Here is a 20,931-nt window from a genome sequence, read left to right as displayed (position 1 = left end):
TCGAATCTCTTCTGGGAGGTCATTCCACAGTCTAGGGGTTGCTGAAGAAAAAGTCCTCTGGCTGACAGTCAGTAGCCTAGTCCTGGCTGACTGGAGTAAATGTCCAACAAAGGATTTGAGAGTACATGGCAGATTATATGGGAGGAGGCAGTCCTGTAGGTAACCTGGACCTAAATGAAAATCTGTTCCCTATTTTGGCACAAATAGAACATATAGGAAATATAGCAATCCTATATTTGTCCACCCAGAAGTAAGCACCATTGAGTTTAATGGGAAGTTTGTATAGGATTGCAACCTAAATAAATTATCTTAATAGCTCAGTCCTATGCAGGCTCACTAAAAAGAAAGTTCCTTTAAGTTCAGTTTGACTTGCTCCATAATTAGCTGCAAATGGATTGCAGCCTATGTCACTTATAGTTAGACACATAATGTTGAAATTAATTTGCAAATACAAGGATGGAGCAAGACATTTTGCTGCCTGAGACACAGAAGCAAATAGCATTATTCTTTGTCCTTCCATCCCCTTATCAAGTTATTTTGAGACCTGATGTGGAAAATTTATTGCACAATGATCATATCCTCTCTCCAGTATTAAAAAAAGGCAATAATATAGTTGGCCCTCCACATTTGTGGCTTTGACTTTTGCGGATTTGTTTATCATGTTATCTCCAGAAATCACTAGATCCTCCAGTGCAACTCTGCCAGAAGTTGACCATAGGATTATACTGGAAAAGATAGAAGTTCCCAGAGGAAACACTTTTCTAAGCATTTGTAGGTCATCCAGCATGATTCTATGATCAACATCTGGCAGAGTTGTACTCTATTTTTTAATCTGGTACCCAAAACTGGATACAGTATTCTGAATACAGTGGAACTATTACTTTCTTTGATGTAGACCCCATACTTTTATCAATGCAGCCTAAAATTGCATTGCCCTTTTAGCTACTACATTACACTGTTGACTCATGTTTAGCCTGGAGAAGAGGCAGTTAAGAGGTGATATGATAACCCTGTTTAAATAGTGGAAGGGATGTGATATTGAGGAGGGGAAAAGCTTGTTTTCTGCTGCTCCAGAGAACAGGACCTGGAGCAATGGATGCAAGCTCCAGGAAAAGATTCCACCTCAACATTAGGAGGAACTTCCTAACAGTAAGGATTGTTCAACAGTGGGACAAACTCCCTCAGAGTGTAGTGGAGTCCCCTTCCTTGGAGGTCTTCAAACAGAGGCAGATGGACATCTGTCGGGGATGCTTTGATAGAGAGTTCCTGCATGGCAAGGGGGTTGGACTGGATGGCCATTGTGGTCTCTTCAAACTCTATGGCGCTTTACAGATGGGGCCTTTTGGCCGCCATCATTACGTGCAAGGGGCGGCACTTCCTGACGCGCCTTGCCCCTTGCATGTAACGAGGGCGTAAAAATGGCAGTGTCCTATACAGATGGGCGCTGCCATTTTGATGTGAAGGATGCTTAGCATCCACACGTCTCGGCGCCCTTTTGACGCCGCAAGGGTGCCATTGGCACCTTGCGGCATCACAACAGCATCACAAGAAGAACCCACTTTTTGCGGGTTCTTTTTGCTGCACTGGGGAGCTGCGCAGTTTGTCTGCTACGGTACCCTCACGCAGCATACAAGAGCGGCGGCAGACCGTCCTTTTGGGCGGTCTGTAAAACGCCTATGATTCTATGTTCAACTTGTGGTTTATTAGGACTCCTAGATCCCTTCCATCTGTACTGTTGTTAAACCAGGCGTTCCCCATCCTATATCTGTGCATTTCAATTTTTGTCCTAAGTGCACTAACTTACATTAAAAAAATATGTTTATTTATTTATTTATTTATTTATTTACTTTTTATCCCACCTTTCTCCCAGCATAGGATCCAAGGGCCCATACAACCTTTTAAAAGCAAATACAATTAAAATGTTATTCATACAAAAATTAAAACATAATTCAGCTACATTTTATTTTAAAAACATAAGTTGGAATGCAAGTTAGAAGCAATGTTAAAAACACATATAAAACATAATAACAAAAACACTATGCCCTCCATTAAAAACTCCAGCCGCTGCAGCGTACTACAAAACCAAATGTTTCCTTCATTAAAAAGAATCCTGACCTGCTGGCAGAAAGACAACAGGGAGGGGGCCAAGTGGACATCTAGAGGAAAAGAGTTCCACAGTTTGGGAGAAGCTCTTTCCCATGTCCTCACCAAGTGTGTTGTGATGGTGGTGAGTCCAAGAAAAAAAATTTCCCCTGCAGCTCTTAAAGCTCCAGCAGGCTCATATAGGGAGTTAGGGGTTTTCAAAAAGTGTGGACCCAAGCTATGTAGGGCTTGAAAGGTTATAGCCAGTACTCTGAATATCACCTGGAAACCAGTAAGCAGTAAGTGAAACTGAACAGACAGGCCAAAATAAAGCTGCTTCGGGCCACTTTGGAGGTATGTTGTTCAAATGACACATGTATCTTAAGAGGCCAGAAGCTGTGCCAAAGCAGCACTCCAGTCCTGGCTTTGGTGCGGCTTCTGGCCTCTCAGGATGCATGCAGCATTTAAACAGCATACCTCCAAAGGGACCCGTAGCAGCTTTATTTTGGCCTGTCTGTTCTGGCCCTATTTTAACAATATTTAGCCAAGATCCATATCAAAACACCTCCAGATGGGTAAAAGCCCCTTCCCACACATCCAAAAACTGACACTTTGCAAAATACCTTTTTTTGTTTGCCATGCATCAGTTAAAATGATGAACAGAAGAAATGAAATTCATGTATCAACAGACGATATGAAGGCACTCACAAACACACACACGTGTGCATATGTTTGCAGCTTAAAACTATGCTTTATTTTAATAGGGTCAGTTCCAGGCCTGGGATACCTGGTATTGCTTTGAGTTATGGGAAAAGAACAAAAAAATATTTATTTATTTCATTTATATGCCGCCTTTCTCCCTGAAGGGACCTAAGGTGGCTCACAGATTTAAAAAACATTACAATAAAACAGTTTAAATAATCTAAAAACAATATAAAATTACATTAAAAATATAACAGAAGACTGGCGGAGGGCAAACGTTGTCCCCATCTTCAAAAAGGGGAAAAAAGAGGATCCCAACAATTATCGTCCAGTTAGTCTGACATCAGTACTAGGAAAGATTCTGGAGCAGATCATTAAACAGAGAGTCTGTGAACATCTAGAAGGCAATGCCATAATCACAAAAAGTCAACATGGGTTTCAGAGAAACAAGTCATGCCAGACAAACCTAATCTCTTTCTTTGATAAAATTACCAGCTTGGTAGATGAAGGGAATGCTGTAGATATAGTATATCTTGATTTCAGTAAGGCCTTTGACAAAGTTCCCCATGACATTCTTGCAAACAAGCTTGTAAAATGTGGGCTAGACAAAGGAACTGTTACATGGATCTGTAATTGGTTGACCGGCCGAACCCAAAGGGTGCTCAACAATGGCTCCTTTTCATCCTGGAGAAAAGGGCTCTGTCCTGGGCCCAGTGCTATTCAACATCTTTATCAATGACCTGGATGACAGAATTGGAAGCATACTTATCAAATTTGCAGATGATACCAAATTAGGGGGAATAGCTAATACCCCAGAGGACAGGATCAAGATTCAAAATGACCTGAATAGACTAGAAAGCTGGGCCAAAGCTAACAAAATGAAATTCAACACGGAGAAATGTAAGGTATTGCACTTAGGGCGGAAAAATAAAATGCACAGATATAGGATGGGTGACACCTGGCTGAATGAAACTACGTGTGAAAGGGATCTAGGAGTCCAAGTAGACCACAAGTTGAACATGAGTGAACAGTGTGATGCGGCAGCTAAAAAGGCCAATGCTATTTTAGGCTGCATCAATAGAAGTATAGTGTCTAGATCAAGAGAAGTAATAGTGCCACTGTATTCTGCTTTGGTCAGGCCCCACCTAGAATATTGTGTCCAGTTCTGGGCGCCACAATTCAGAAAGGACATTGAGAAACTGGAGCGTGTCCAAAGGAGGGCGACAAAAATGGTGAAAGGTCTGGAAACCATGCCCTATGAGGAACGACTTAGGGAGCTGGGGATGTTTAGCCTGGAGAAAAGAAGGTTAAGAGGTGATATGATCGCCCTGTTTAAATATTTGAAGGGATGTCATATTGAAGAGGGAGCAAGCTTGTTTTCTGCTGCTCCAGAAAACAGGACCCGGAACAATGGATGCAAGCTACAGGAAAAGAGATTCCACCTGAACATTAGGAGGAACTTCCTGACAGTTAGGGCTGTTCGACAATGGAATGCACTCCCTCGGAGGGTGATAGAGTCTCCTTCCTTGGAGGTCTTTAAACAGAGGCTGGATGGCCATCTGTCAGGGATGCTTTGATTTGGATTTCCTGCATGGCAGGGGGTTGGACTGGATGGCCCTAGTGGTCTCTTCCAACTCTATGATTCTATGATTCTATGAAAAGACAATACACATGATCAGTATAAAAACCACCATGGCATGTTATGTTTTAAATGCTTGCTTAAATAAAAATGTCTACGGAGAACTAGTGCAGGTAGCAACAGAGGGCAGAACTTGGGGAGTTTGCATTTCAGACCACACAGTTACCCACCCAGCATGACTTGTAGTCCAAAAAAGTAAAATTTCCAGGGTGCTCAGGCCCTGAAGTACATGGATATTAATATCAGAAATATATATTTATGCGTTCTACAATGGGATGAGTGGGAAAGGGATATAGGGGGCTTTTAAGACCTTTTGGTGTTCATTTCAGGCAGTTCTAATTGGTTACAGGAACAATGAAGCCTACATAAACAGTGCATAGAAAAGTTATATATTTTAACACTGCAGCTCCCAGAATCTCCGGGGAAATAAAAATATTTTGCAGGCTCTGTTATAGCCCATGGTGCATTGAACAGTCAGGTATACCTAAACAGATGTGTTTTCTGAAAAAGGAAGACTACAGTCATGAATAGGGATGAGAAGGAGGGAAAGTGAGCAACCTCAGACTCCATATTACTTTAAAGAGGATGCTGAAGCAACACCTCACGTTTCCTCCACTAAAGTGCTGAAACCAGTGCTTCTCTTTCCGGTGCTGGAAACTTGCTACCAGATTTAACCATGCCACACCTGGTGTTTCCACAGTGGACCAAGTGGGGCTGAAAGGTGTTTGGCACATACTTTATCAGACTGACCAAAGAGAGAGAGAGCTGAAATATACAGACAGATGTTCTGCTGGATCTGAACTGACACCCTGAAGGCCACAGAAGGAGAAATTGGGTGCAAGGCTGAGCTCCTGTTGCAGGGTGATCAGAAGTAAGGTGGATAAACTGAAAGTTCCTGAGAAAACCACAAATGAATTCCAGATGCCATTTCACAAAAGGGCAGTGTGGTGTTCAGTAGCGGATATGGTTGCCAGCCCCTGTCCTCTGGCCCCATACCACTGTGCCTTTTTAACAAGTGGGTGACAGGTAGAAGTTTAACAGCATTCATTGCCTTTCCTTCCTGCACCCCACTTCTATGCTGGGAAAACTGTACCAGCTGGATTTCTTCCTGGCACACTACTATTAAAACATAGCTTCTGCAAGAAAAGGAGCATGACAATCTTGTAGGAGAAGACCTCTAGAGAGGAGAACAAATATTACAGGTAATATTGGTTAGCTGGGCATTTTTCTTATGTTGGTTATGGACTTCTAAGACTCTTTCAAATATTCCAGTCAGTTACAGGCCTACAATTTTTTTTTACAGTTTCTAGAAACTCTAGGAGCTGTAGCCCAAAAAGTCATTTTTCCAAGCTCCTATTCTCGTATGGAGAATAGGAGCGCACAACAGACCTCTGCTACAATTTTTTTTGTTGCAGCTACCTCCCCCCCCCTTTTTTTTCCCCTCCAGGACTAGAAAATAAGGTGAGGGAGATCCTGAGTGCTGCAGGTTTTACTAGGGAGGATGCAATTTCATTTTAAGTTTCCCAGTCACCACTGAATGAACTTGCTTATTTTCCCCATATATTTTGTTGAGTAAAACCATGAAAAAAAAAAATCTAGCACACAGGACTACTCTTGAGGCTGTCGATATAAGGAGCAGAATCCCAAACCTCAGTTTAAAAGCTTGATTAAAATTAAAGATAAGAGATGAAGGAGAAAGCAAGGTAGCACTGAAAAGAGGAGGTTCCCAGAGAGAGTTAGGGGCTCAACAGACCACACCATTGGAGCAGCCTGCAGCCGCCCCTTTCCTTGCCGGATTGGGGCCACGGCAACTACGTGCCATGGCCCCGATTTGGCCTTTCCATAGTGCAAAAAGAAACCACAAAAAGCAGCTTCTTTTTGTTCTGCAGAAAGGGTGCCCTAGCCACAGTGGTGGCAACTTTTCGCTGCTTCTTTGGCACAGCATGTGTAAACGCTGCGCTGAAGATGTGGCGTAACTCCACCCGCTGTCTGAACAGGCGGGCAGTCTGGGGATGGCATGAGGGCAGAGTCAGGGTGGCCGGCATGTGGTCACCACGCCCCACTCTGCCCCCACGCCGGCTCTGTATGCCAGTCTGTACAGGACCTTACTCTCAAAATATTCTGTATAAGACAGTGTTATTCTGTTACCCAAAGAACAGGGGTGTGTGTGTGTGTAGGGGGGGAGGTCCTCACCAACTGTCAGCTTTATTTCAAATGTTGGCAAAATAGGTTTGAAGAGCCTTGAGTAACCTCTTGACTTTTGGCACCACTGTATATCAGTACTAACTGGGAGGACTCCAGGTTTGGAGTTTGTATATAGAAAAAGGCAGAACGCAGTCATGCGTTGTCAAAGATGATTCTGTGGTCATATGTCAAGCACGACTGTATAGAATGCTGTTACGTTCCCACCAAAGTGGTAACTAATCTACTTGCACTTTTTACATGCTTTCGAACTGCTAGGTTGGCAGAAGCTGGGACTAATGACGGAAGGTCACCCCATCCTCGCCAATCTGCTGACCTTGCGGTCAGCAGAGTCAGTATCTTAACCCCTAAGACACTACGTCCCTCCTAGGAAGCACTACCAATAGTGAAATTGGAAATGCAGTCCAGCAACATTGAGAGGGCAAGGCATTCCTCATCTCTGGGCTAGACAGATACCTAATTAATTTTGATTTTGGAAAATGGACAGAGGGCCAGAATCTTGGGTAAGAAGGTGCATATGAAGATACTATAATTAAGCCAATACAGTAATAGTAATATGAGCTATCTAAGGCAGGGAAAGATTGCCACATAATCAGAGCACTTCCAGCTGCACAAGTTCTGGGCCTTTCTGTGAAATTGGAAAATTGCAAAAGAATCACTGGCTGGTTCATCCACTTTCTGTGCTTGTTCTCTGATTGGAATGGATTACAAATAATTCCTTCATTTTGAACAAATTAATTTTGCTGATGTTTCACAAAGCACTCTTATTAAACATAAAAAATGGCAGGATGGTAAAAGCCAGAGAACACTTATACTCTTTGTTGACAGCTGAATCAAGATAGTTGGGTATATACAAACTGCCAACTTCTTCTTTAATTGTCCACTGGAGCCTGCTTCCCTTTATTTCCATGAAAGCAGAAGTGAAATCTAAAGGTGCATGCATGGTGGATGAGCACTCATAAGAATTTCCTAGTGCTCCTATTCTGCATCACAATCACTCTTCTAAAAACAGTTTATGGTGACTTTATGATCTATTCTTCTGACTTCTTATAGTCTGCTTACCCCAGCATTTGCCCATTTTGCAGCCTTATCCTACAAATATTTATTCAGCAGAAAACCCACTGACCTAATTCTCAAATAAGTGAACATGTAATGTCACCCTTGAGATAGAGCAGAGCTGTTGCTAAGAGTACACCTGAGGCTGTCATCTTATGAACACTTACAAAAGATAGTGGATGTTAAATCCCACTGAGAATAATGAGGTAATTTTAGACAAGTTTTTTGTTTAAAAAAAAATGTGTTGCCTTACCAGATCTGAACTGATCTTGGAAACTTAAGCAGGGTCAGTCCTGGTAGGTTTTTGGATGGGAGACTGCCAATGATGCTGTAGGCTGTATTTCAGAGGATAGACTTGGCAAACCACTTCTGAGTATTCATTGCCTAAGGGCTTATCTACATTGACCAAAACGATTGGCCTCACCTCACATTTTCGTGGCCTGTAATGACTACACAGCAACCTGCTGATGCCACACACTAACAGACATAGCGAGGTGACTGGCCACACATTTCTTCCTAGTGATCTTGCTCCGCTGTTTTTTGCCTTTCGAGAATGCATCAACCTATCAACCAATAGCTGCTGTTGTTTGCCTGCCCTGTTAATCTTCTCTACACCATCTTGCATTCTGATTGGAAGCTTCCCCTTTCAATCCCCTTTCCCTCTTTACCAACCTCATAAGGGAATTTTACTTATTTATTTATATTAATATTCTTAATATATACAACACACACACACACACATATACATACAGTCTGCCCTTCCTTTATGCGGGGGATCTGTTCTGGACTCCCCTGCGTAAAGGGAATTCTGCCTATGCTCAAGCCCCATTTAAATGAATGGAGTTTGTGCAAGTGGTGGCGCAGCGGCACAGCAGTGCAGTGGCGCAGCAGCACACACCCCATTATCACTTATGGGATGCGCCGCCCCTACTCCCAGCGTGGCTTTCAGCGTCTGCTGAAAGTCACTGTATTCATATATCCTTAAGATATGAATAATCAGAGCACTTCCAACTGCACAAGTTCTGGGCCTTTCTGTGAAATTGGAAAATTGCAGAAGAATCACTGGCTGGTTCATCCACTTTTTTATATTTCACCTCAGTGTCCTCCTTCCCTGGAGCCTTATATTCCATCCAGAATTTAAGTTCATCTCATGGAGGTAATCTTCCATCTTATCTTCTCAATGCTTTCTCAATAAATTCTTTCCAAATCCCCTCAAAATCATTTCTTTTCCATAGTCCTTTTTTTTACTTTAAATTTACATGTCAATTTTTCATTAATTGCTAATTTCCATACCTCTTTATACCAGCCCTCCACTTCTACATTTATTTTCGTTTCCCAACACCTTGCTATAATTAATCTCGCTGCTGTAAGCAAATTTGTTACCAAATCTTTTTCTCCCCCCTCCCATTTCTCTAAGTTATATAATGATAACAAAACTATACTCAATCTTCTATTTTATATTCATAGCATTTTCTATATCTAATATCACTTTCCCCCCAAAATGTTGTACATATTTACATTGCCACCACATATGCATGTATGACCCTACTTCTTGACAACCTCTCCAACAATTTTTGGATTATTCTTATCAATATTATGTAATCTCACTGGAGTCAAATACCATTTCCAAATCACTTTATAATAATTTTCTTTAATCTGTACCAATAAATTTTTCAAATGTCTTTGTTCGAGTGAGGGAATTTTAAATGTACACACAACTACACATATGACAGAGAATGAAAAATAAAATTGTCTTTTACTTTTTATGAAAATGTTCAGCCATGGGATTAGCAGTGAGGGGTTAGATGAGGCAACGCCTCTCTCTTCTTCCCCCTGCCTGATATTGGATTCGTCCGTACTGTTTTTACTCTTCCCCCAATCCTCCCTTACATGATTAGCATTGTGTCAGCTTTGCTTTTACTTCAGTGAATGTCATGTATCCCCCCCCCATTATTTGCTTGTTCTCTTGTGAGGTGATCTCCTCTCCCCCCCATCATGTGCTCACTCGTTTGTGTGGAGATCTGCAATGTATGTATGGGGGGATCAGTGAGGCAGTGCATGAGATCTCCACACAAGTGAGGAAGTAAATTATCATGATGGAACAACGAATGCACACACTCCATTCACTGAAATAAAAGCAAAGATGACACAATGCTGATTAGACATTGGATAAGATTGGGGGGGGGGGAGTGATGCTTGGGGAGAGAGGAGGAAGACGGAAGTGGTAGCCTGATCAAACCCCTCACCACTGACCTCATGGCTGAATATACACTGAAGTAGGAAAACACAGCAACACACACTAGGCTTGCCAGACCCAACCAGTTGTAACTATCAAAAGGTCCTCCCGCCCCAGGCTCCACACCAAAGCCACCTTAGAGCCAGTGCCATCACTGAGTGATGCAGGGGGGTGCAGTCTGCACCATTTGACCCTGTTAGGTTCTCCTTCCCTGCATGCCCTTGCGGGCTGCTCTAGGCCCAAGCTTCCTTCTAGCCCAGGACTGGAAGAGCAAGAAGGGAGCATACTGCAGAGAAGCCTAGGGGATGAAGCCTAAAGTAACTTTACCTTCTCCTGCTGCACCAGATGACACCCAGCATGGGGACACCATTGCTTGGAGCACCAGCCACACCCAGAAAAATCTGGATTAAAAAAAAATCAGGAAGTAAAAGGTGTCTTTTTAGAAATTGGATTAAAGCCCTTTGGCGTGCATACCCTGTGAATTTGCAGCGAATCCTGCGCAAATCGTCAAGCAGGTTGTGTTGTGTGCTGTGAGGTCAGTATGTTTTTTTCTTCAGTGCAGACAAGTTCTAAGAAAACCCTATGAAATTCATTGGCTCATTATAAGTAGACAGGCAACTTGAATACACACATATGCTAACTGTCCCGTGTCATTAAGAGAAATGGAATTTTACTGCAGTTCAGAACAGCAGCAGCAACAACAATTGAGGAGGAAAGGCACAATAGGTACAGAGGGCTGGGAAAAGTTTGGATTTTGGAGTTCAGCTGCCAGAATCCCCCAACATTGGTGGCTTGTGGATTTTGAGAGGTGTAAGCACCATTTTCATGCTCTGGGGGGCACAATGACTCTTGATTGATATGACTAGGAGAAGATTCTAGGAGTTAATAGTCCAAAAAAAGCACTATTTTCAAGCAGTGAAGGGCAAAACGTCTTTTTATTGCTACAGCTGGGAACCATCCCTTGGAAATATTTGCTGTTGTGTACCTTCAAGTCATTTCCAACTTATGGTGATCCAAAGATGAACCTATCATGGGATTTTCTTGGCAAAGTTTGTTCTGAGAGGGTTTGCCTTTGCCTTCCTCTGAGGCAGAGACGTCACTAAGAGGTGCAGGGAGTGCGGAAGGGGTGATACAAGTGCTCCCCAAACTCTGACAGAAATGGGCTATGGTATTCACATGTGTTCCTTAAAAATGTTGGCGCTCAGCAGAAGAGTGGGCTGAGTGTGAGCGGGCTGAGCCTCAGTGAGAGGAGAAAGGAGAGGGTTAAAACAAACAAACAAACAAACAATCTTTTAAAATTTTCTTAAAACCATCACACCTTACCAAAGGTTCATTTTAACCACATGAAACGATATCTATGTTAATACATTAGGGCTCTTGATTTCCACAGGGGTTTGGTTCCAGGACCCTCAGTGGATACCAAAATCCATGGATGCTCAAGTCCCATAAAATACAATGGGGAGTAAAATGGTTACCCTCATATTAAATGGCAAAATCAAGGTTTGCTATTTGGAATTTATACCTTTTAGGAATATTTTCAAGTTGTGGCTACTTGAATCCATAGATTAAAAAAAAAGGGGCTGAGTGTATAATTTTAATTTTGCTAGTTGTTTACTTCACAACTGTTACCATAATGCTCAGCGATCCTGTATGGTGTGGCATGGAAGGAGATCATTAGGGAGGTTGACACTATGAGTTACCCCATTGGGCAACACCACTGATGTGAGGCTGAGAGAGTGTGCCTTGCCCAAGGCCAATCGGTGGGTTTTCATGGCTGAGTGACAATTCACACTCTGGTCTCCAGAGTCTAGGGTCTCCAGATGGCCTCCATTTCAGCCTTCGCCCAGGAGGAATTTGGTTGGGAATGTCCTCCATTTTTCTTGAATGTCCTCCATTTTGGCTTCCTTTGAGGTTAGGACATCTGGTAACTGCTGAAGGTCCCATAAATTCTGGGAGGTGGCTGGGCCATGAAACATTAAGTGAGGAGGAGGGCTGCGTCTGCACTGCAGAAATAATCTGGTTTGAAACTAGAGCAGGGTGTAAGTAAATGATTACTGTATTATATTATTACTTTAACTTCCATGGCTCAATGCTATGGAATTCTGGGAACTGTAGTTGTGTGAGTCATTTAGCCTTCTCTGTCAGAAAACTCTGGTGCTACAACAAACTACAGTACACTTCCCAGAATTCCACAGCATGCAGCCATGGCAGTTAAAGCGGGGTCAAACTGGATTATTCCTGAAGTGCGGATGCAGCCCCAAGGACTAACATGGTGCTTCTTTCCCAAGCCCAGCCATCGGGCCTTTATTCCGACAAAGAATAAAAATAATATACATATATGTAAACAAAACCCCTTCTGCCTTCCAAGCCCTCAGCTTTGCCAATGGCCAGGAGAAGCCCAGCCTCGCCAACACAATGGAAGGCCAGGCACCACTAAATGTAGGGCGCCCCAGAAAAAGGGAGGACCTCCCAACATAAAAAGCTAGAAACATTCATAGGCATGTAAATCCATGCTTCTTAGTCCTGCTCAAAATGGAGGGCGTTTGGGAATTCCTCCTGGACAGGAGGCTGAAATGTATGTGGAACATGGGCGCCTGGTCGCTGCGAGGCTTCTCAAAACGGAGGGCGTTTGGGATTAATTCCTTAGAACAGGGGCCAGGTCCTACGGGGGAAAAGACCCAACAAAGGAGGACGCCTGGGTGGGTGTTCGCCCTGCCCTTCCTGAGGCATGCGGAGAGAAGGAGGAGCAGAAAGGGGACTTGGAGGAGGAGGAGGAGGAGGGGAGCTGCCCGCCTCGTCGTGAGGGAGGGAGGGAGGGAGGGAAGGCCATGCTGCCGCCAGGCTGAACCGCTTCCTCCGAGGCTCCCTCCCAGGCGGCCGAAACGTCGCCCTTTTCAACTCCTGCCAAGGAGGGCGGCCCTTTCCTGGGGGAGCGATGATGAATGGAGGCTGAGGAGGAAGGGAGGGCAGGGCAGCCAGGCCCAAGCCCTCTGGGAGCCTGAGTGACGACGGCGAAGCCACCGCCGACGCTGTCCACCCTTCCCTTCTTCGGTGCGTTTTGGCGGGCTGAGCGAGGAGCCCTCTGCCATGGAGTAGCAGCAGCAGCAGCAGCAGCAGCAGCAGGGCAGCCTCCTTGGCCTCGAGGACCATGAGGAGGCTGCTGCGGGCGCTTCCTTGCCTTCTCTTGGCGCTCTGCCTGGGAGAGGTAAGGGCAGCAGGAGGGGCTTTACTACTACTACTATTATTGTTATGCTGCAAAATGTAGGCGAGTGGAGGGCAGGGCTGTGTCTTAAGGGAGCTGGGAAATGTAGGACCCGTTCACCGCGCACAAGAAGAATGGCCCTAAACGCCCGTGGCTTCTTGGTCCTGCTCAAAATGGAGGACGTGCATTTTTTTAGGGGGGGGATCCCTCCTAGGCAGGAAAGGTGGGAATGGAGGACAGCGCTTGGTGAGGCTCAAAATGGAGGGTGCTTTTTGGGATCCCTCCTGGACACAAGGCAGAAATGGAGGACAGGTCCTGGGGGGAGGGCCTCCAGTCACCCTGAGGCAGGTGACCAGGTGTTCTCCCCCCTCAAAGGAGGACAAGGCCCCGCCGATATAAAAAAGGTAAAAACACAGAAATAGCAAGGCATGCTCCTTAGTCCTCCTCCAAATGGAGGGCCTTTGGGAGTTGCTCCTGGGCAGAAGGCTGGGATGGAGGACAGGTCCTGGAAAAGGAGCTCTTAGTGGTGCTCAGAATGGAGGATGTTTCCGGGTACTTTATGGATAAATGGTGGAAATGGAGGACATGCCCTGGAAAAAGAGGACTTGTGGTCGCCCTGCACAGAGTTTTCCCCTAGCCAATGGATGAAGCCCCATCCCTTGCCATCACTGCCTCCAAACACGATTTTCTTCAAGCCATTCCCCCTTATGGCTCTCATGGGTTTTTCTGGGGCTGAGACAGTGTGACTCCTCCAAGGTCGCTGACTGGGTTTTCATGGCCAAGGAGGAAACTGGACCCTGATGTCCAGAGCTGTAATACATCTACACTGCAGAAATCACGCAGCTTGACACAGTTCCATCTTACAGAATCCCTGGGAGTTGTAGTTTTGTGAGAGCCAGCGCGCTTTGGCAGAGCAAGCTAAGGACCTTGTAAAATTACAACTCCCAGGATCCCATAGGCTGGACCTACAGCAGTTAGAGTGTGCTGTCAAACTGTATTATTTCTACATCGTAGATGCACCTAGCCAAGCCTCTACACCACACTGGCTCCAGTCAGGGTGATTTTCTTGTATTTGAACTGCAGAAACCAATGTGAGCATACAGAATTAGGGTGGCCAGTAATTCATGTTGAGTTCGGGAGGGACATCAAATATTTTGCCAAGATCTTACTGTTATTTGTAGAAGTGATCTCTAGACAGGGAGCTAAAGGGCTATAAGAGGGTTTCCCCCCCTTCCTTCTTTTCAGCTCACCACTCTTCCTACACATTGCAGCACTTACTCAAAATCACTTGACTTGCACTAGTTTCCCTTTAATCTTCTTTCAATACTTACAGATTAGCATGATTAAACAATGATACAAATAAAAGAATTCTCCTTTTCTCTCTTCACTGTACAGTATATCCTTTCAGTTTCAAGATTACGGGAGGCACAAGGGCCTCAATTCCATTTTGAGTCCCAGTTGGCATAGACCTCATGGATTTATACTAATTTGGTAAATGGACACTTACATAAGTTCCATTATAAAAAGGAGGAAGTGAGGGGAGAAAAAAATGTAATGTGGCAGCACTTTTAAGGCCACAGTAACTGCTTTTTATTTTGGCATCCACTTTCCTGGATATAAACCCACTTCTTCAGATTCAGTACAGATTGATATTAAAACCTCAGGTTATAAAGCACATGAAGCATAAATTTCATAGATTCAGTGGATCTATTCTAGTTGGGGAAAAAGATTGGATTTAGGACCAAAATTCTGGTTACAAACTAAGTGGACGGTAGTTATTTAGAAGTATAATGGTATGATTTTGGGGTACAGTTGTGTGATACAGTATTAAAAATAGAGAAGAACCAGAGTGCGAAGGAGTTATGAGGCATCTATAAAACTAACTAGTACAATATGGTATATCATGTGACATTGATAGTAGAGGATGGTGCTTTTAATTTGTATTTGCTGCTATACAAATGGGAAGCCCTGTTTAGTTAGGACGAATTGATCAATCTGGAACAGGCAATTAATCATCTTGAATAAATGCCCCTTTCATTGTTTTTTAAAATGCTTGTCCTGGGCTGATTCTATCAAAAGCAATGGAAAACGAGTTTGGGCCATGTTTACCAATGCACATATCTATCTCTCTTACTTCTTCACTTGAGCGTTTGGTGATGGTATACTACTGGTAGCATTATAGCAAATGTGGCTGGTAGCTGTCTTTGTCTTACTGTGGGTATGAGGGAGCCTAAACTAAGAAGCACTCAAATAAAGTGGCTTGAAGTGTGGGATTGGTTGTGCTTAGTTTTTTGTGGAGTGGGTGGGTGTGATAGTGTGCCTTCAAGTCATTTCTGATTTATGGCAACCCCAAGGCAAACCTGTCATGGGGTCTGCTTGACAAGATTTGTTCAGAGGGGGTTTGCATTGGTTTCCTCTGAGGCTGAGAGAGTATGACTTGCCCAGAGATTCCCAGTGGGTTCCCATGGCTGAGCAGGGATTTGAACCATGGTCTCCAGAGTTGTAGTCCAACACTCAAACCAATTCACCATGCTGGCTCAGTCTTAATAAAACTTGTGTTTAATAGGTGGCTCTATTTTCTGTGATGTGGTAGATTGGGTATGTAGATTAGTAACATTGGCACCAGGCCTCAGAGGGACAATTTGGTCTGTTGTCATTGCTGTTGCATTGTTCATTATTCTTTAAAAACTCTGAATGTGCTGCTCATTCGAGAATAATATCTTTTCTTCTAGGACTGGAAAGACAAGCCATTGTATTATCCTCTGTTACACATGTACATCTTTTCCTCCCTTCCTGTGTCTAGTAATTAAGAGCCTGAACAGACAGGCCAAAATAAAGCTGCTTCGGGTCACTTTGGAGGTATGTTGTTTAAATGACGCATGTGTCCTAAGAGGCCGGAAGCCTCTCCAAAGCCATGCTCCAGTCCTAAGGAGTGGAGTGCAGCTTTGGCACAGCTTCTGGCCTCTTAAGATGCATGTGTCATTTAAACAGCATACCCCCAAAGTGACCCAAAGCAGCTTTATTTTGACCTGTTTGTTCAGGACCTAAGATACCTTTACAGTAGAAGGGATTATTAGGTCAGATTTTATTTTAATGTGGATTAAAAGGCAGTATCTTCTGATTTGACTTGCACTATGGGTTGAACGTTGCTATTATTGGGACTCTAATATGAGGAGAGAACATACAGTAGTGTGGTGTGTGTGTTGGTTCTTATTAACATGATAGCAAATTGATATCCAAGATTGGAAAAATAGAAAACACATAAAGAATTGTTTTCTGATAATGAATGACCACAGAAATCATAGAAGATAACTATGTCTTAGAAAGGTACGTCTTTCAGACCTACAGAGTAAGGTTATACTTGAGGAAGTCTCTTCAGAACATTTTTGGCTTGATGATGTTCTCATATGGTCCTGAGAAAATCTTAGCATTTTGAGACAAGAAAAAAAAATGCCTTATCCTAAATTAGGCAGTAAAATCATAGCAAGTAGGTGAGAATAATGAACTGCAATTTCTGTGTCAGTAGGCCATTGGTGCCTTCTCTAATGTCACCTTCTGAAATCATGGGTGCATGAATCTCAGTTCGAAAATACATATAAATAGAATGTAGAGAGGGTTTGCCACTTGTTTTTCATCACTTCCTCACTAATTTAATATGTGGTTTTGGGCTTTCTTGGAAGCAGTTGAAGAATGTTCAGCCCCTGGGACAGTGAGCTGTTTTGAACCTTTTTCCATGCTGCATTTGAATGTGGAGCTTCTGATGCATAAACTTTGGTGCCTTTGGAGACTCTGCAATGAGTCACGAGTTGAATAGCTCCTGCCACATCACTAAAACAGTGGATTAAAGTACAACGGGCCCTTCGTATCTACTGGGGTTTGATTTCAGGACCCACCATGATATCAGAATCCATTATATACAATAGCATAGAAAAATTGTGTCCTTTACATAAAATGACAAAATCAAATTTTGCCTTGTGATGTTTTTAAAAATATTTTCAAGCCGTGGACAGTTGAATCTGGATGCATAATCAGTGGATATAGAGTGCAACTGGACTGGCTCTCCATAACTAACCTTTGGCCCTTCCAGTCCTTCAGTGTTTTTCCATTGCTGTCATCGCCAGTAACCCTACAATATCTTTGGCAAGCTATTGTCATAGATCTAACTTGGCTGCTTATTTGACTTTTGGCAAACATATCACAGTTTTTTCTTGGCAACGTTTGTTGCTGTTGCTTTCCACTGAGGCTGAGAGAGTGTGACTTGCCCAAGATTAACATGGGTTTCCAAGGCTGAGAAATTTTGAACCATGGTCTTCAGAGTCATAGTCTAATACTGAAACTACTACACCATACTGATTTACCTTTTTTAATTACTGTATATACTTGACAAGAAACTGAGGGCAGGTTTTGGGTCAAAAATTATGGATTTTGATATGACCCATGGATAAGCTGAGGGCAAAACTCAGGGGCATGTAACAAAGGCTGTAAAGGACAAAGCAAAGAAAAATGATGCCAAAGAATTTGCAAATTTCCAGCAGGCATAAAGAAGGAACTACGACAAATTGTGGCTGTGGGATGGGTGTGAGAGGTGACACTCTACTCAGAGAAGGGATATCCTCTTTGGAGAAGAGTCAAAGTACAGTACTTACCCATAGATAAATTGATCCAGTTTTTTTAAGTATGCAAGAAGAGAGTTGGGCAGGGAACTCACCTGCTTGACAATATAATGAGCATTCATTTAAGCAGTAAATATTTATTTATTGCTCATATCTCCCTGTGAACTGAGGTGGAGGAAACAACAAATAACAGAACATACAATATCATTTAAAAGAAAATGTAGAACTAGCAGATATTAAGATTGATGAATAAATACTTTAAAATGCATAATTTAAAAATGATTGGGATAAACCTGCTGGAAAAGATTGGTTGACTCCAGTGCTTCACTTCTGGATCATCCTTGGTTGGCAAATTCCATAGGGGGAGTTGTATCTCTTGTGGCAACTTGGAGATGTATAGATTTATTGGAGAATAAGCATTTGTGGAGCAGAAATCACAGTTTATTGGATTAGAAATGTGACCCCAACTTCAGCCTAAAGCCAGAAATGGTGCTGTTGTTAAATTATTGGACTAAGATGTGGGGCATCCACTTGTTGTGTGGCTTCAAATTGTTTCCAACTTAAGGCAACCCTAAGGCAAACCTATTGGGTGGTTTTCTTGGCAAGATTTGTTCAGAGGTGGTTTCCAATGGCCTTCCCTCAGGCTGAGAGAGTATGACTTGCCCAGTGGGTTTCATGGTCAGTCGGGGAATTGATCCTCCAATCTCTAGAGTCCAAATCCTATGCTCAAATCACTATACCATGCTGACTCTCATTCATATCCACATTCAAATTCTTACTCAGCCTTGGCAATCTGTAAGTGGCCTTGATGGCCTTTAGACAGATACCCTTTTTCAGCCTAAAGTACCTTACAGGGTTGTTGTGAGGATGAAGCAGAGCTTTGAAAGTCATTCTGAGTTCCAAACAGCTCCAATAAAAATGTTATATAGTTCTTCATTTTTTGATAAATGTGCATTCTTTTCCAAGAAGCTGTTTACAACTTGTATTATGACCAAGGTTTGAGGAAGACAGTCACAGTTCCCCTGTAATGTGCTTAAGCAGTGTTGCTACTGGTTAATTAGTAACAAATGCTCTTATTGCAATCAGCTTTTAAATCCTGCTTACTTCCCTAATCCTAAGAGAAGCATATCATAGTACTTTTATCTACTTTTTCAGAGTAATGGAGACATAGAGGAGAGGAAAGGCCTGGCAATCAATAAGGATGTAGATGGGGCTTCAAGGAGACTATCCTCCTGCCTATGAAATATTTCATTTACTCCATTACATGAGATTTTTCTAAAACATACACATGCACAAAAGCCACATTTGCTTACTGAATTGGTTTATACAAAGCAAAAATCAGAAAACTAAAGCCTCAGCCTATCAGAACTTCAGTTCAGTTGACTTTGCTTTTGCTTCCCCTTACTCTGGCTGAGGAAAGTGCAGGTCAGGAGAATCTACTTGACACCTGCAGATCAGTTCTTCTGGATGTTGGTCAAGTCCTCTCACCTACTATATATGTAGGTAGAGAGTGAGAGGCATCACCTGTCCCATTTTTAAGCCTTCTTCATCACCCCAGTTTTGCCAAACCCAGTCTCATGCTGGTCACTTTTGCTGTGTTCTTGTGTTCATTTTGGGGGAGGAGGGAGGGGTTCCTTTGGGGCCTCTTGGCATGCAGGGATGAGCACAGTGCTCTAATGGAGAATCACCCTTCCTAGAGGTGTGCTTCTCTGGATTTTGAGCCAGTTTTTAAAATGTCAGAGTGCTCCTACAAATCATGGGAACTGCATGGAGGCTCATTTTGGGCTGCATGGAGACCACAGGCTGCACAATTCACACCCGTGGCCTATTGGTTGCTGCCATAAAAATGAGTGGTGAACAAAGCCACCATGTAGTTTGGCACAGAGAAAAGCAAAATGACTAGATGCTACCTGGAGGAGAAGCTTTATGGAAGGAGTTTTGGAGAGGGTTCCCTCCCCACATCATCTGGCTAGGTTCTGGGGCAATCTGACCACTGAGACCGTGCTTACCATCATCTTTATTTATTTACTTTATTCTATAAATGTATAACTGTATTAATCCAAGATCTAGCATCTTTAGTACAATGTTAAAGCAACCATCGGCAAACAGGAACAAAAACTACATACTGAGCGAAAATACAATAAATGTAAAGTTGTTTGGTAAACAAGATGGTCTTAATCTAAAGCTAAAAGAAATACAGTGTCAGGATCAGGTATATGAGGGCATTCAAAAGTCAGGGGATTGGCAGGGAAAAATATTTTCCAACAGGTATAATGTGCTTCTGAATATGAAATGTGGTTTGCCATTGTCTTCCCCTGTGGCTGAAAGCATGTGACTTGCCAAGGTCACTCAGTGGGTTTCATGGCCAAGTGGGAATAGAACTGGCATAGTGGTCATTTAATGTACTACATGGTTAATATGGTAATGGGAATGCCTCCAGAGATTTGGCCTATAAGCCCTTTTGCCTTTTAATGGTAAGCCACAATGCTTTCAACTTGTCTCAGTAGTGAATAGCCAGACGATTTAACCAGTGTTGCAGTGAATATTCTTCTGCTGGGTTTCTGTATTATCTCTTTATTATGATACACTCCTATTAGCATTGCAACTGTCTTTAGTTGGTATGTTTATATTTTTACAACTTATACCACTAATTTTTATTTGTTTTTCTATTTCATATGCTAAGGCTATACTTCATGATTTAAAACTTGAAAATATGTACATAGACTTTTTTTTTATAGAGGTTGGTAGGACTGAGAAAATATTGCTGATTCCTACAAATGAACATCACCATTTCATTGTAAGACTGAAAAATATTTCAAATTCCTAGATGTCAGCTTGATTTTTCTTAGTATCTAGGCAACCATTTTGATCATCATGTTTTCTGTTATTAATTGAGGGTTTCATTAATTAATGAAGCTTGGAAACAAAGATTTTCTTAGGGAGTCACACTCCCTCCTCATGAAGTTTTATGAGTTTCTAGATGTCTTATTCTACTTGGAACTATTCATTTTTTTTTCTACTACTACTTCCACCTGTCCTGAACGGGGTCACGCTCCCTGTGAAGGACTCCGTGCGCAGTCTGGGAGTGCTTCTTGATTCGTCGCTCCATCTGACTGCTCAGGTGAATGCGACGGTCAAGAGCACTTGCTACCAGCTTCGGCTGATTCGCCAGCTGCGCCCATACCTGGACCGGAGGGAT

General features: G+C 42.9%; 1 protein-coding gene across 3 annotated transcripts in view; it reads left to right on the top strand.

Moving 5' to 3' along the window:
* The first annotated feature begins 12,744 nt into the window (after positions 1-12,744).
* Positions 12,745-20,931, top strand: part of PTPRJ (protein tyrosine phosphatase receptor type J) — a 132,517-nt gene continuing 124,330 nt past the window's right edge. For all 3 annotated transcript variants that reach the window (XR_006101612.1, XM_042447040.1, XM_042447039.1), the window contains exon 1: positions 12,745-13,122. Coding sequence is in view for 2 of the 3 variants with exons in the window: in XM_042447040.1 (XP_042302974.1) it covers positions 13,066-13,122 (57 nt within the window). In the remaining variant the exon portion in view is untranslated. The remainder of the gene's footprint in view (positions 13,123-20,931) is intronic.

This window comes from Sceloporus undulatus, chromosome 1 (assembly GCF_019175285.1).
Source record: "Sceloporus undulatus isolate JIND9_A2432 ecotype Alabama chromosome 1, SceUnd_v1.1, whole genome shotgun sequence".
Lineage (NCBI taxonomy): Eukaryota > Metazoa > Chordata > Lepidosauria > Squamata > Phrynosomatidae > Sceloporus > Sceloporus undulatus.
This window is presented reverse-complemented; position numbering and strand designations above follow the sequence as displayed.